At 39.4% G+C, this 16,667-nt stretch overlaps 1 protein-coding gene across 6 annotated transcripts in view; it reads right to left on the bottom strand.

The window, feature by feature from the left end:
* Nucleotides 1-14,728, bottom strand: part of LOC140843023 (ankyrin repeat domain-containing protein 26-like) — a 52,847-nt gene extending 38,119 nt beyond the window's left edge. For 3 of the 6 annotated variants that reach the window (XM_073229495.1, XM_073229500.1, XM_073229499.1), the window contains exons 1-3: nucleotides 14,623-14,728; nucleotides 824-936; nucleotides 492-661 (exon numbers count right to left, since the gene is read on the bottom strand). In XM_073229495.1, the coding sequence (XP_073085596.1) occupies nucleotides 492-496 (5 nt within the window). In that variant the 5' untranslated portion in view covers nucleotides 497-661; nucleotides 824-936; nucleotides 14,623-14,728. Of the gene's footprint in view, nucleotides 1-491; nucleotides 662-823; nucleotides 937-14,436 lie in introns of all 6 variants that reach the window. The other 3 variants (XM_073229496.1, XM_073229497.1, XM_073229498.1) reach the window with 3 other exon arrangements.
* Between the last annotated feature and the right edge of the window lie 1,939 nt (nucleotides 14,729-16,667).

Genomic DNA, 16,667 nt, shown 5'->3' with positions numbered 1-16,667 from the left:
GTCCCAGAGTGCCCAGGTCCTGTGGTGTGCCGCTTCCACATCCCACATGCACTCACCCAGCTCCTCTGGCCTGGTACCAGTTCTCCACCTCTCCTTCCACCCATCCCCAGCAGCACCCATTTCCTAAGGCTCTGCAGAGCAGTCAGCCTCAACCATCACCTCACACCCCCTCAGCCTTCAGTCCTTTGTGGGCTCTGAGCCTACCACCCCATCCCAGGCACTCAAGGGAAGGTCCTCCTCCTGGGGAAAAGGAGGGCCAAGAGACTGTTCTGCCCTCTGTATGGGCATCCTTTCTCTAGCCCTCCCTTACTTGGCTTTGGAGGTGTTTCCACGGTGACAGTGCCCAATGTTGAGTATGCAGTATATGTATGTGTCTACATATACACACACATACAGATGTATATGTAAAAGAATTTTATACATCTATGGTTACTAAAGAAATTAAAAACATGTTATTCAAATATTTGTAGATAAAGTTAGTGGATGCATACCTCATTGTTCGCCTCGATGTCTGCGTTGTGCGAAAGGAGCTGTGCCACTGTTGTTACACACCACAAGCTGCATAGTGTAAAGCAGTGTTGCCATAGATGTCACTCACATTGGGATCGGCACCATGGTCTAAAAGAATACGTGTGCAGTCCTCTTGCTGGCATTGCACGGCCTGTAGGTATTAAACAAAGAAACACACTATAAATTCTAGGATTTCAAGGTAGACACTGTACAGGTTTCACCAATGAGTTATATTTAAATGAGATAAACTGATTTCTCTTCTCAGCTATTACATCAAATACATCTCAGGCTGGCATCGAGAGCTCCTACATACCTTGATCAGGGGTGTCCTCTCTAGGTTGTCACAGAGGTTAAGCTCACTTTCTCTGTACCAGGACAGTTACCACTTCTGCATGGCCATTGGCACAGGCCAAATGCAGAGCAGTCCTAGGAAAGTGAGTGGACTTGTTAGGAACAATGTACTCTTCTCAAAACATACAATTATTCATGTAATTGTAAACATTAAAGAGCGTAAGTCTTCAAAACAAAAATTTACTTTTCCTGGAGAAGGTACAATATTTATCAGCCTTATTACTCACCACATTAATGAAAGTGCAGACTATTTGATAGAAAGAGCATGACCTTTGGGATTCAGTTCACCTTAGGTTTGAATCTTACACTTTAGTGATCACTTGGCATTTTGGTGCCTCAATTTCCTCATCAACATAATGGGGATAAAAATAAGTTATCTCATGGGATACTACTGTTATGTTTAAATAAGAATCTATGCTAAATGCTTTAGAACAGTTCCTAGCACAAACAGTGGGTCAGCAATTGCTACACTATTGTTATAATTATTACTATTACTACTCCTTTACAAAGATAATCCAATTTAGTAAAATGATGTAATTGTGCCTACTTTACAGAAATGTTTTAATTAGAACACTGTATTTGAATCATTTTAAGATTCTCATTTCCTCACATTTTAACATCTCACATTGGAATGCAACTATAATTCATAATGTCTGATAACTAATTGGCAGCATTTAAAAAGTTTCTTATTAGTGCATAAAATAGTACAGCATCAGACAATCCACTGTGAATTATGTTAAATGAAATAATGGTATACACAACAAATCTACTGCAGTTCACATGCTTGGACTTAAATAAATTTTAGTTCTTATAAGCATTATGGGATAACGGTTCTTCTGAAATATCAAAACAGAAGCAGAAATTTATAAAAAAATAAGTATTTTGATTTTCATGAAACTTTAAGCCAAAGGAAACTCAGGATTCAGTGATGAGGATAGTTGGTTTTATTCAATATTTATATTTACAGGTTGTATGAAAATTAGATATGTGTGATGATCAACTTAGGACTGAATACTATTATAAACATTCAAGAAGGCAGGTAAAAATTATCTTTTACAATTTTGTATGATCAGAAGTGCTTTTGTTTGAAAGAGTAGGAAAAGCTTCAGTTGAGATTAGATTCTAACACTTCAATTTAAAATTTTTCATCTTGCTCACACTGAGAAACATCAAGTGTTTAAGAATGAAAGAATCCTGAGTAGAATTTGCTGTTGGAGAATTAAGTATTTTTAAAGAAAACTTTTATAAAGGCAATACTTTTGCAATAGTAGTATTTGCTATTTTTGATTTCTGTTTTCATAAGGACACTACTAAAATTTTCTAAACTTTTTCAATAGTAAGTCATCCTTTGTTATTTACTGTTTTTTATTTTCACAAGGATGCAACTAAGATAACTGTTTACATAAATGTAATAAAGCTACACATAATAAAAACATAATAATTAAACATATACATAATAAAATCTACAGTCACAGATAAAAAGATTGTTTATTTCTCAACAGGCTACAAGTTGTCAGAAGATACTAATCCTCAAAAATATCTTTTAAAAGTAGTTATTTTTATCTACTTTTGTGAGAGTCATACTTCTGCACTCCCCCAGAATTACTTCATTAATAAAAAAGATCCACTATAATTTTTATATATTTTCACTGCAGAACTCAGATATTTCAAAAAGAAAAAGAAAAATACACTGGTACTACAAATTCCATCTGGAACAACTTTTTGTGGGATAAAAATCTGGCTACTTATCTCCACATAATTAGCAGGTATCTCTCCACAATTTATAAATGATTCAACTCTTCCTACTGATAGGAAAATGTTATTTGAGTTTATATATATGTGGGGATTTGGTCACTTTCCATTCTGTTCCATTCATTTATCTGTCTTTTCAGTTGTTAATAACTCAATACTCTGATAATTTATAGCACATTTTGATATCTAGTCTAGAAGGGCAAACCTTTGTTTAATATACAAGACTTTCCTAAATTTCATCACAGCAATAAAAGAGGGACAGCATAAGGAACCTCCATTTTTTAAAAGCGTGATTATTTTTTATTTGGTTTATGTGAAATTAATAAATATAAGAAGAGCACACATTTTGAGAAAATGAATCTCCCTATTTAATAAAGATTTTCCCACTTCAAAATTCCTTTCCCAGGTCCATCAGTAAAAAGCAGGTATATACATAGGTGCGCACCCATATAAAATGGGTATTGCATTTTACCCAAAGAATTTTTACAAGTTGACAAATAAGTTTTCATTTTTCTCATTATGTATTATGTGCTTTTAGGCAGTATTTTTGTTAGGCACTTTTATTCCATTATGCACTTTTCTGTGATATCTAATATTATGGTATGAAAATGTATACATTAAAAATAAAATGCTGTGAACATATATGGTCAATTAATATTCAATAAAGGAGCCATGGACATACAAAGGGGAAATGACAGTCTCTTCAACAGATGGTGCTGGCAAAACTGGACAGCTACATGTAAGAGAATGAAACTGGACCACTGCCTAACCCCATACACAAGAGTAAATTCAAAATGGATCAATGACCTGAATGTAAGTCATGAAATAATAAAACTCTTAGAAAAAAACATAGGCAAAAATCTCTTAGACATGAACATTAGCGACTTCTTCATGAATATATCTCCCCGGGCAAGGAAAACAAAAGCAAAAATGAACAAGTGGGACTATCAAGTTGAAAAGCTTCTGTACAGCAAAGGACACCATCAATAGAACAAAAAGGTACCCTACAGCATGGGAGAATATTTTTGTAAATGACAGATCCGATAAAGGCTTGACATCCAAAATAGATAAAGAGCTCACACACCTCAACAAACAAAAAGCAAATAATCCAATTAAAAAACGGGCAGAGGAGCTGAACAGTTTTCCAAAGAAGAAACTCAGATGGCCAACAAACACATGAAAAGATGCTCCACATCACTAGTTATCAGAGAAATGCAAATTAAAACCACAATGAGATATCACCTCACAGCAGTAAGGATGGCTACCATCCAAAAGACAAACAACAAAAAATGTTGGTGAGGTTGCGGAGAAAGGGGAATCTTCCTACACTGCTGGTGGGAATGTAAATTAGTTCAACCATTGTGGAAAGCAATATGGAGGTTTCTCAAAATACTCAAAATAGACTTACCATTCCACTTCTAGGAATTTACCCTAAGGATGCAGCACTCCAGTTTGAAAAAGACAGATGCACCCCTATGTTTACAGCAGCACTATTTACAATAGCCAAGAAATGGAAGCAACCTAAGTGTCCATCAGTAGATGAATGGATAAAGAAGATGTGGTACATATAAACAATGGAATATTATTCAGCCATAAGAGGAGAACAAATCCTACAATTTGCAACAACATGGATGGAGCTAGAGGGTATTATGCTAAGTGAAATAAGCCAAGCGGAGAAAGACAAATACCAAATGATTTCACTTATCTGTGGAGTATAAGAAAAAAAGAAAAACTGAAGGAACAAAACAGCAGCAGAATCACAGACCCAAGAATGGACTAACAGTTACCAAAGCGAAAGAGACTGGGGAGAATGGGAGCGTAGGGAGGGATAAGGGTGGGAAAGAAGAAAGAGGGTATAATGATTAGCATGTATAATGTGGGGGGTGGGGGAAAGGGGAGGGCTTTGCAACACAGAGAAGACAAGTAGTGATTCTACAACATCTTACTATGCTGATGGACTGTAATGGGGTGTGTGGGGGGGACTTGGGGTAGGGGAAAGCCTAGTAAACATAATGTTTTTCATGTAATTGTAGATTAATGATAACAAAAGAAAAAAATAAAAATTAATATTAAAAAATAAAATGAAATGCTGTCTATATTCCATTTTCCTATTAGTGATGTTTAGTTAAATCACTGCCAAACTGTTAGTAAGTGCTCTGTAAGAATTATGTTAGTCTGAAATCACTAATTTTTGTCTCTCTTTCTCATATTGTGGGCATGGGCACCAGACCCCTTGTCAGGCTTCTGGGACCCAGGTCCTGTGGGGCCTTGGCACTGGGAGGCTTGGCTCCCCAGGTGAGCCTGGAAGGTGAGCACTTTCCCAGGTCCCCCCACCTCCTCCCAGACTGCCTCTGGCCTCCCAGCCCCTCTTACCTATTCTTCTTGTCTGTGTCATTTAAGCCATTTTTCCCCATAAACAGAATCTGCTTCACTCTGGCTACTTTGCCCTTACTGGCAGCCATGTGGATCTTTCTGACATCTTTGCTTTGGATATGGTACTGGGCCTGAAAGTTGACTCCCCAGCAGTCAACCTCTGTGTTAGTGGAATGGTTTCTGAAGGAGCAATGCAGACCCCAGGATCCAAATATCCTCTTAATCATAACAAACCTCGGGCTTCAGACCTCATCTCCCCTGCTGCCATCTGCTGAAAAGCACTAGTGCTGTGTAAGCCAACCTAGGGGCCACAACAGCCCAGACCCCTGTCAGCAGTTAGCACACAATAACTCCAGGCAACACAAGTGTCCCGCCCAGATGACATAACAGGGCGGGGCACTCAGAGACCAAGGGTGTGGAGAGTGTATGTGAGGGCCCAGACAAGGCTAATTTCGGATGGTGCTTGAGAGGAGCATTGGGTTCCCTTCAACTTCAGTGGGCAGGTGGGGGGGGGGGGTTGCTGAATTGGGAAATTGGCAGAAAGTAGACTAGTCCACATGGAAAAGCTGTGTATGGGGGCAAGAGCAGCATGAAACTTCAGGATGCTGAAGACCTCCTCCCCACAAAACTCCCCTAAAAAACTCTAAATCTCCTTATTCGTCACTTTATTCCTCTTCTACATTCTGCTGGGCTTCAGGTGGTCTCCAAGGATGCAGTAACAGAAAGCAGTTTTGTCCGTCTCAGAGACTGTGGTAGTGTGTCATCAAGTACAGACTGATGAGAAAAAACTGCATGTTCTCTAGTAAAATCTCCAATAAGCCCTCCCCTTTGGGCCAGCCTTAGATTTATATTTTCTTTGCTTTTATTTTCCCCCAATTAAATCTTTATTCAACCCAAGATTTATTACTTAAAAACTTAAAAAGAAAACGGCTATTCACTTGTCCTAAATTATGTTTTCTCACCTACTTTAAATCACTTTATCATACATTAAATTATCTCACATGATTTCCAACAACACAGATGGAGCCAGAGGGTATTATGCTCCGTGAAATAAGCCAGGCAGAAAAAGACAAGAACCAAATTATTTCACTCATATTTCACCAAGTGAAAGTGAAGGAACAAAATAGCAGCAGACTCACAGGCTCCAAGAAGGGAGTAGCAATTACCAAAGGGAAGGGGTAGGGGAGGATGGATAGGGAGGGAGGGAGAAGGGGATTGAGGGGTATTATGATTGGTACACATGGTGTGTGGGGGGGATCACGGGTAAGGCAGTGCAGCACAGAGAAGACAAGTAGTGACTCTATAGCATCTCACTATGTTGATTGACAGTGACTGCAATGGGGTGTGTGTGTGGGACTAGACAATATGGGCGAATGTAGTTAACCACAATGTTGCTCATGTGAAACCTTCATAAAATTGTGTATCAGTGATACCTTAATAAAAAACAAGGATATCAAAACAAAAAGTCTCTGGTATGATTTTTGTGTCTGGGTTTTTCTACCTATGGTGCTTGACCTTGAAATGGGAGAGTTGCTTGAATAATCCAGGTGGGCCCAATCTAATCACACAAGCTCATAAAATCAGAGAACCCTCCTCACTGTGGCCAGGGAGATGTAACTATGGAAGAAGATTCAGAGATACGTGGAAACTGCTGACTGAGGTGAAGGAAAGGGGCCATGAGCCAAGGGATGGAAGCAGCTTCTGGAAGCTGGAGAAGACAAAGAAATGGATTCTTGGTCCCTTGTCAGACTTCTGACCTAGAGAAATGTAAAAGAATAAATTTGTGCTGATTTAAGCGAGTATATTGGTTATAATTTGTTATAACAGCATAAAAAAATATATACTCTTACTATGTGCTTAGTCATAATTAATGTTACCACTTTGGTTTTGATTATTTTAGAATGAGCTAAATGTAACATTTTAGAAGAAATGTATTGATTATACTTACAAATCACTTTCAGAGCTGATTAACAAAAATAGGCTATTACATCTGCCTGAGCTGCAGTGTAGAATTTATTACTCATTTATTATCTTAAGGTAAAGAGGGGAGCTGAGGCCTGGCCTGGGGAAAACTTGAGCTCAACTTAGGGTTGTCAGATAAAATAAAGGGTGTTTTGTTAAATTTGTATTTTAGATTAATACGAATATTCTTTTAGTACAATTGCAAATACTGCATGAAACCTACATTATTGCAAAATCTGCAACCCGAGGGCAAAGCAACTTTTGATCCATGTTTTCCTGAAGGGGAAGTTCAAAGGTAGGGAATTAAAAACAGCATGCTGGTGGGGAATGATGTATGTTTTGGAAGCAGCCAGTGGAGAGAGCTGAGGCTAAAGAGGCAGCCAGAGTCAGGAGCCACTTGTGAAGGCCCTGTGTGTCACTGCAAGAAATTTGGACTTGATCCTCTCAGTCAGTGATTTTCAAGCTGGTTCTTAAGCTGTGAAAGTCGTGGTTGATGTGAAGTCTAGTAAGGCAATTGAGCATGTAAACAGATGAAAATGATAGTTGAATGGAAGAGGAGTATATGTCTCATGCTCTCCTTTTGAGACAATTCACTATCCTCATTTGGGTTCGAAAGATCACAGTTGTTTTTTTTAAACCACTTTAGTGAGGTATAATTGATATACACAAAGGTGTACATATAAAGGTATACAGCTTGATGAGCTTGCAAGTAAGTATATACTCTTGGAACCATCATCACAATCTATGCCATAAATAATCCATCACCTGTGTATGGCAGTCATGCCACATCTTCTTTATCCATTCATCTATCTACATCTTAGCTATTGTAAATAGTGCTGCCATGAATGTGGGAATGCAGATACTTTTGAGACCTTGTTATCAATTCCTTCTTGATTTCAATATATACCCAGAAGTGGGATTGGTATAACATATGGTGGTTTAATTTCTAACTTTTTGAGTATCCTCCACACAGATTTCCATAGTGGCTGCAACAGTTAACATTCCCTCCACAGATGAACGTAGATGCAAAAATACTCAACAAAATATTAGCAAACCGAATTCAAAAATACATCAAAAGGATCATATACCACGATCAAGTGGGATTCATCCCAGGGATATAAGGATGGTACAATATTCAAAAATCCATCAACATCATCCACCACATCAACAAAAAGAAAGACAAAAACCACATGATCATCTCCATAGATGCTGAAAAAGCATTTGACAAAATTCAACAACCATTCATGATAATAACTCAACAAAATGGGCATAGAGGGCAAGTACCTCAACATAATAAAGGCCATATATGACAAACCCACAGCCAACACTATACTAAACAGCGAGAAGCTGAAAGCTTTTCCTTTAAGATCTCTGGGAACAAGAAAAAGATGCCCACTCTCCCCACTTCTATTCAACATAGTATGGGAGGTCCTAGCCACAGCAATCAGAAAACACGAAGAAATAAAAAACATCCAGATTGGCAAGGAAGAAGTTAAACTGGCAGTATTTTCAGATGACATGATACTGTACATAAAAAACCCTAAAGAATCCACTACAAAACTACTAGATATAGACGATCACGGGAAGATGGGGGCGTGAGTAGTTCAGTGGAAATCTTCTCCCCAAAACATATATATTAATGAAAATTCAATAAATACAACTATTCCTAAAAGAGACACCAGTGGATGCAATACAACAGCCAGGATACATCTACATCTGCGAGAACTCAACATCACACAAAGGGGGTAAGATACAAGCCAAGGCCAGGCGGGACCCAAATGCTCCCCCACCCGAGAACCCAGTGGGAAGAAAGGACACTTAGGTTGCTTCCATACCTTGGCTATTGTAAGTAGTGCTGTCATAAACATAGGGGTGCATGTATCTTTTTGAATCTGTGATCTGGTTTTCTTTGGATAATACCATACTCTTTTGATTACTGTAGCTTTATAGTAACTATTGAAGTCAGATAATGCCAAGTCCTCTGATTTTGTTCTCCTCCAAAGTATTGTGTTGGCTGTTTTGGATCATTTACCTCTACACTTTAGAATACTTTGTTGATATCCATAAAGTAAATTGCTAGGATTTTGATTGGGATTACATTGACTCTTTAGGTCAAGTTGAGGAGAACTGACGTCTTAACAGTATGTGGCCTTCCTATTCATGAACATGGAATCTCCACTTCATTCTTTGATTTGTTTTATCAGAGATTTATGGTCTTCCTCAAATAGATGTACATATTTTGTTATATTTATATATATTTATATCTAAATAGTTCAGTTTTTGCAGGTGCTAAGTCAATGGTATTATATTTTAAATTTCAAATTCCACTTGTTTATTGTTGGTTTATAGGAAAATTATTGCCTTTTATATATTAACTTTGTATCCTACAACCTTGTTATAATTGCTTATTCCAGGGGGGTTTTCATTGGTTCTTTGAATTTTTTAGTGAGACTGCTGGGGAGGTTGAGTTTATTTTCCTCAGTTCTTGTCCCTGCTGCAACAAAGAATTGAAGGGCAGAGACACAGTAGTGAAGCAGAATTAAGTTTTACTTGAATACACTCCAAAGGAGTGGACTAGAGTCAACATAGATTTAGGCAGGTTTACTTGAGTAAAGCAGAGAGGAAGAAAAAATAGAGGGAGGAAAGGGAAGCTCATTGAACTCCTGCTCAGCATAGGGCGAATCCCTTGCTAGCAACTAAAACCAGTGTCTTCTGCTGTCCAGTGTGCACTTTAAGGTGCACAGCATGGGAACTAACCCCCTACTATTCCAGTATTTGGGGGAGCTGCAGAAAACTGGATGGGGTAAGATTATATTCTGAAAACTTCCCAAAGGCAAAAAAAAGAGATTTTCAGGTAGGCTTAAGGAGCATGATTGTTCAGCTGCATTTCTGTCCTGGTCACCCAAGTGATGGGAACTTGCAAGCCTAAATCAGAGCTCTGAGCAGCCCCTCCCTGCTTAACTGAAGTAGGACCGAGAGAGTGACATAGTTGAGGAAAGGGAGAGTGTGGGCAACCTCAGAGAGAGGAGGCATGCTTAAGGGTTTGGGCTCTGGGGTTTTATAGGGCTTTTTTTTGTAAGGGTCAGCATAAGGCATGATGTATGAAGGTGATTCATAATTCCTTTGAAGTTTTGTCTTAAGAATAGGGTTATTTAGGTGACTCTCGATTTGGGACTTCAGCATCCTTTGTCCACATAGGTTTATTTACACTTCCAAAGTCTGTCTCCTGCCCTGGTTACTTGATTAGGGCCTGGAGAAAGAAAAAAAAAAGCATATATAGGTTAAATTAACGAATAAGCTGTGCCTTTTAGCAGGCTAAAGTAAATTTTACAATGGCATGATCTAATTGATGCAATGAAGACATGCGGTGTGCTGCGCTCAGATACTTTTCTTTATCTGGAGAATATCCAGACATTCTAAGTTACTCCTGGCCTTTGGAACTTCAGCTAATTAACTCATTAAATCTGAGTTATTTCTGGCTCTCTAGTTTTATGTGGTTAACTCTTTGAATCCCTTTTAGTGGGCTTTACTGGCTATTCTCCCTCCACACGCCCATATCTATTTTTCTGCCTAACAAGACTGATGTCATCTGCAAACAAAGAGTTTTATTTCTTCTGTTCCAATCAATTGCTTTTTATTTCCTTTTTTTTTTTTTTACATTAGTGAGTTCTTACAGTATGATGCTGAAAAGGGGTGGTGAGGGGACATCCTTGCCTTCTGATCTTTTCAGGAAAGCTAGTTTCTCACCATTAAGTACGTTAGCTGCAGGCTTTTTGTAAATGTTCAAGTGTAAGATGTTCCATGTATTCTTAGGGTTTTTTTTAAAATCCTGAGTGTTGAATTTTGTCAAATGTTTTTTCTGCATCTATTGATATGATTATGTGATTTCTTATTCTTTTGGTCTACTGATGAGTTACATTAATATTTTCTTGAGTATTGAGTCAGCTTTGCATACCTGGAATAAATCCAACTTGGTTGTGGTACATAATCCTTTTTATACATTGTTGGATTTGATTTGCTAATATTTTGTTGAGGATTTTTTCATCTGTATGTTGTGAGAAATGTTGGTATCTAATTTTCCTTTCTTGTGATGTCTGTTTGATTTTGGTTGTTATGTAATGCTGGGTTGTAGAATGACTTAGGAAGTGTTCCCTTTTACAAGGAATTGTTGTACCTACCCATTGTTTCATTGTTCCTGCCCATTGGTTTTTGGCTGTTCTGGGTTCCTTCCCATTTCATATGAACTTTAGGATCACCCTATTAAATTCTACAAGGAAACTATTTGCAATTCTATTAGAGACTGTGTTGAAATTGTAGATCAGTTTGGGGAGTATTCCTATCTTAACAATGATGTTCAGACTCACGAACATGGGATGCTTTTCCATTTATTGCAGTCACAGTTAGTTTCTTTCCAAGGCTGTTTTGTAGTTTTCAGAGTACAGGTTTTGTAGTTTTTTGCTAAATTTATTTGTAATGTTTTTCTTTTGATTCTATTGTAAATGGATGTTTTCTTAACTTGATTGTTGATTGTTCACTGCAAATTTATAGAACTATAATGGATTTTCCATATTGCTCTTACATTCTACAATCTTCCTGAGCTCTTTATATTAGTTTTGGTAGATTTTTTTTATTGGATTTCATTGTATTTTCTGTATACAAGATCATGTCTCTTGTGAATATAGTTTTACTTGTCAATTTCTAATCTGGATGTTTTTTAATTTCTTTTTCTTGCCTAATTACTCTGTCTAGTATCTCTACTATGCAGATGTCTTCATGAGTTCTTTATTCTGTTCCATCATTTATTTGTTTATTTTTGCCCTAATACTACATTGTGTTAATGCTGTACTTTATAGTAAATCTTGGTATCTGATAGTACAAGCAGTCTAAATTTATCCCTACAAGGTGTCTGATCTGAATTTGTTTGCATTTTAGAGTAAACTTGTCAATGGAACAGTTCTAATACACTTTTGGTTGGAATTGACTCTGTGGTTCAGTCTAGGGGGGATTGATATTTTTTAATTTGGGGGTACTCCAATCCAGGAATGTGGTATTATATCCTTTCATTTATATAGGATTTCCTTCAGACAATGTTATGGTGTTACCCATCTTTCATTAGATTTATTCCTATGTATTAGATTTTTGGTGCCCCTGTAGATTATAGCATTTAAATTTTTTTGTTTTCTATTTCATATTCAATTGAACTCGGTAATGGAAGTCATGGCAGAGAGACAGATAACTTTTCTAATGTTAAAGTACTTGGACAGGTTTGCTGTTGCATAATTATGCAGCATTTAATTATGAGATCTGATCAATATTCATTAGGTAATAACACGTGTTCATACTACTCCAAATAGCCTTTTAAGAGATGGTTCTGTTAATAGTTAAGAGGATTTACAGACTTAAGCTGCACTTCTAGCAAAGATACACAAAATACTGAGCAGGTAAATTGTCAGTCTTTGGGGAAATAAAGTTACCTAATGGTAGGAATTCATGCTTAGAAATTCAGATGTAAACCCACACATAGATGGTCAATTAATATACAATGAAGGCCCATGCATATATAATAGAGAAATGACAGCCTCTTCAACAGCTGGTGTTGGCAAAACTGGACAGCTACATGTAAAAGAATGAAACTGGACTGCTGTCTAACTCCATTCACAAAAGTAAACTTGAAATGGATTAAAGACCTGAATGTAAGTCATGAAATCATAGAACTCTTAGAAGAAAACATTGGCAAAACTCGCTTGAATATAAACATGAGTGACTTTTTCATGAACATATCTCCTCAGGCAAGGGAAACAAAAGCAAAAATGAACAAATGGGACTACATCAAACTAAAAAGCTTCTGTACAGCAAAGGACCCATCAGTAGAAAAGGCATCCTGCAGTGTGGGAGAATATATTCACAAATGACATAACTGATAAGGGGTTAACATTCAAAATATATAAAGAACTCACATGCCTCAACACCCAAAAAGCAAATAACCCAATTAAAAAATGGGCAGAGGATCTGAACAGACACTTCCCCAAAGAAGAAATTCAGATTGCCAACAGGCACATGAAAAGATGCTCCACATTGCTAACCATCAGGGAAATACAAATTAAAACCACAATAAGATATCACCTCATACCAATTAGGATGCCCAACATCTGAAAGACAAGCAACAGCAAATGCTGGCAAGGATGAGGAGAAAGTGGAACCCTCCTACACTGCTGGTGGGAATGTAAATTAGTTCAACCATTGTGGAAAGCAATGTGGAGGTACAAGTACCAAATGATTTCCCTCATTTGTGGAGTATAACAACAAAGCAAAAACTGAAGGAACAAAAGAGCTGCAGACTCCCAGAACCCAAGAATGGACTAGTGGTTACTAAAGGGAAAGGGGTTGGGTAGGGTGGGTGGGAAGGGAGGGAGAAGGGGAATAAGGAGTATTGTGATTAGCACAATAGGGTGGGAGGGTGGGAGGGGCACGGGGAGGGCAGTACAGCACAGAGAAGACAAATAGTGATTCTACAGCATCTTACAAGCTGATGCATAGTGATTGTAATGTGATATGTGGTGGGGACTTGATAATAGGGGGAGTCTAGTAACCATAATGTTGCTTGCTCATGTCATTGTACATTAATGATACCAATAAATAAATAAATAAATAAATAAATAAATAAATAAATAAATAAATAAATAAATAAATAAAATTGAAATTAGATTAAGATATCTAAAAACCAAAATTGGAATATTTAAACTTATCTGAAAATTTTAAGTTAGAGTACTTTTAAAGAGAGAATAGAGATCTTGGAATATTCTTAGAATACAGCAATAAACATAAGAAACTGACCTAATTAACACGTTTATCTTCCATTCAAGTTTAATTTTAAGTATGGATGGGGAAAGAGAGGGAGGGGAGAGGGAATTAAGTGGTCACAGATCTGTTACTAAGAATTCCAGCACACCTGCGGTTGGTACTGCAAAACAAACGATGAAGCTTTGAAGCTTTTCCCAGGCGGCCATACTCTTAAGGTCTTCTACCAACAGCTCTAGTTCCTAACTCACACTCAGCCGGGACCCGCGCACACGCGCGCACGGACGACACGCAGCCCGCGGCCCGCAGCCCGCCGCCACCCGCCACGCACCCGCAGCCCCGGCCGGCCCAAGCCGCGGGGCCGAGCGACGGCGATCGCCCCGCGGCAGGCACTTTGCAGGGTCCGCGCCAGGCACAAGTTACTTCCCTGGCTCCCGGGGGCCTCCGCGCTGAGGGAGGCTAACACGGACGGGGATGAGGAGACGAGGAGGCGCCGAGGGGCAGCAGAGTGGGGAAACGCGCGGAGAGAAGCAACAAGCCGCTCCACCCAGACCAGAAAACTGGCCGGCCGCGTCCCGGCTGCCCTCCCAGCGCCGGGGATGCAGCGGCGGCGGCGGCGGCGAACCGTCCCGGGGGGCGGCAGCGGCGGCAGGAGCGGCCGGCGGGAGAGTAACCAGGTAAGAGACTTACCGTTGTCGGGGCGAGCGGAGGGGCCACGGCGCGGGTCGGGCAGCTGCGGCGGCGGAGGCGGGCAGAGAGCGCTACGACCCACTTGGCCGTCCTGGCTCCGGCCGCATCGCCCCTATTATCCCCGGGGCGGCCCAGCTGCCCGGCTCCTCCGGACTCCGCAGCTACCCGGTCCTGCCCGCTACTCACTGTTAGTGCGCCGCGGGCTCGCCTGAGGTCTGCGCTCACACCTGGGGGAATCCGTCTGCTCCTCCTGCGGCCGCCGTAATGTTCGAGCCACCTCCTCCGCTTCTCTCCGCACCGCCCCCTGACTTACGACACTCATGGCTTTACGGCACCACGTTCCTTACACCAAGGGCCACTCGCTTTACGACGGGAACCTTGTTGCTAGGGAGAGGATGGTTTGAACCATCAACTGAGGAAGGGTGGGAGAAGGGAATTAAAGGGCACTACGATTAACACAACATAATGTAAGGCGGTCACGGGGAGACAGTACAGCACAGAGAAGACAAGTAGTGACACCATAGCATCTCACTACTCTGATGGACAGTGACCGTAATGGGGTGTGTGCCGGGAGGGGGGGGACTTGATACGGTGAATGTAGTAATCACAATGTTGCTCATGTGAATCTTTCATAACATTGTATTAATAATAAAACTTTTAAATTACTGAGAAAAATTAAAGAAGACTTGAATAAAAGAGGAGAGGTGGCGTGTTCACGGATTCCAAGATTCAGCTGGATGACGGTTCTCCCTAGATAGGCTGTAGATTCAAATAATCCCCATCATAAGACTATAGGCTTTTTATTATTATTATTCAAGTATTACTGATATACACTCTTATGAAGACTTCCCATGAAAAATGTGGTTTCAATATTCACCCATATTATCAAGTCCCCCCCTCACATACCCCATTGCAGTCACTTTCTATCAGTGTAGTAAGAAGCCACAGAGTCACTACTTGTCTTCTCTGTACTTCACTGTATTCCCCATAATTCCCCCCACACCATGTGTACTAATCATAATACCCCTCAGTCCCCTTCTCCCTCCCCCAAGTTGTACTGGACCTCTATTCCTTTCCATAGTTGTGACCAGAATCCTATAGATTGGCATGTCTTTTCAAGCCGCTGCCAAAGACTCCATCCATAACCATCTTTGGTTACATGAACATCTGGTTTACAGGGCCTTGGTGAGTCCATTACATTCAAGGCCTGTACGACCTTGACTTCCTACTTGGCAGCACTAAAAGCAGCTGGACATGTCTCATCCCAGTCCCATCTGATGTCATCCCAACTGGTATAAGGGCTTCAGATTTTGTGCTAAGTGCTGAATAAACACTTTCCAGTAGCCCAAAAGACCCCAAAACTCTTGTAATACTGTTCTAACAATACAGTTCTAACAAGATTCTATTGGGCTGCCCATCCAGTTTGTCTTTCACTAACCTGGCTTTTATCAGATCAGCCCACATCTGGATCCTTGAGACCTTCATGGGGCCCTGTGCACTTCTCCTTTCAGTCATAGCCCATACTTCCTTCCTCTGTGCCCTAAAGAAAAGACTGTGTTTAAACTTGGGTTAAATAAAATTAGCCTGTGAACTGAAACACAGCAGTTATATTTGCAAGTTCTATGCAAAATAACCTAAAAAAGAGAGGAAAGGGCTTTTATTAGAACCTGTTGTGTTATTGATGAGTATGTAAGAGCAATGGGCCTACCTGTTTTTCTTCAAGGAAATTCCTATAAGTGGAATTACTGTGTTGAATACTGTTTATATTTTTAGTTTTTTGAGAAACTTCTATACTGTTCCACAGTGGCTTCACCAATTTACATTCCCACCAACAGTGTTAGGAGGGTTCTCTTTGATCCACATCCTAGCCAACACTTGTTATTTCTTTTTTTTTTTATTGATGTGAAGTGATATCTTGTTGTGGGTTTGATTTGCATTTCCCTGATAATTAGGGATGTGAACATGTTTTTATGTGCCTATTGGCCATCTGTTCTTCTGCTTTGGAGAAATGTCTGTTCAGGTCCTCCACCCATTTTTAAATTGGTCGTTTGTTTTTATGGTGTTGAGTTGTAAGAGTTCTTTATATATTTTGGATCTTAACCCTTCACAGGATAAATCATTTCCAAATATATTCTCTCATACTATAGGTTGCCTTTTTGTTCTGCTGATGGTGTCCTTTGCTGTAAAGAAACTTTTTACTTTGATTACTTATTCAATTTTTATTTTGTTTC

The sequence above is a fragment of the Manis javanica genome, chromosome 2 (assembly GCF_040802235.1).
Source record: "Manis javanica isolate MJ-LG chromosome 2, MJ_LKY, whole genome shotgun sequence".
In the NCBI taxonomy this organism is placed as follows: Eukaryota; Metazoa; Chordata; class Mammalia; order Pholidota; family Manidae; genus Manis; species Manis javanica.
This window is presented reverse-complemented; position numbering and strand designations above follow the sequence as displayed.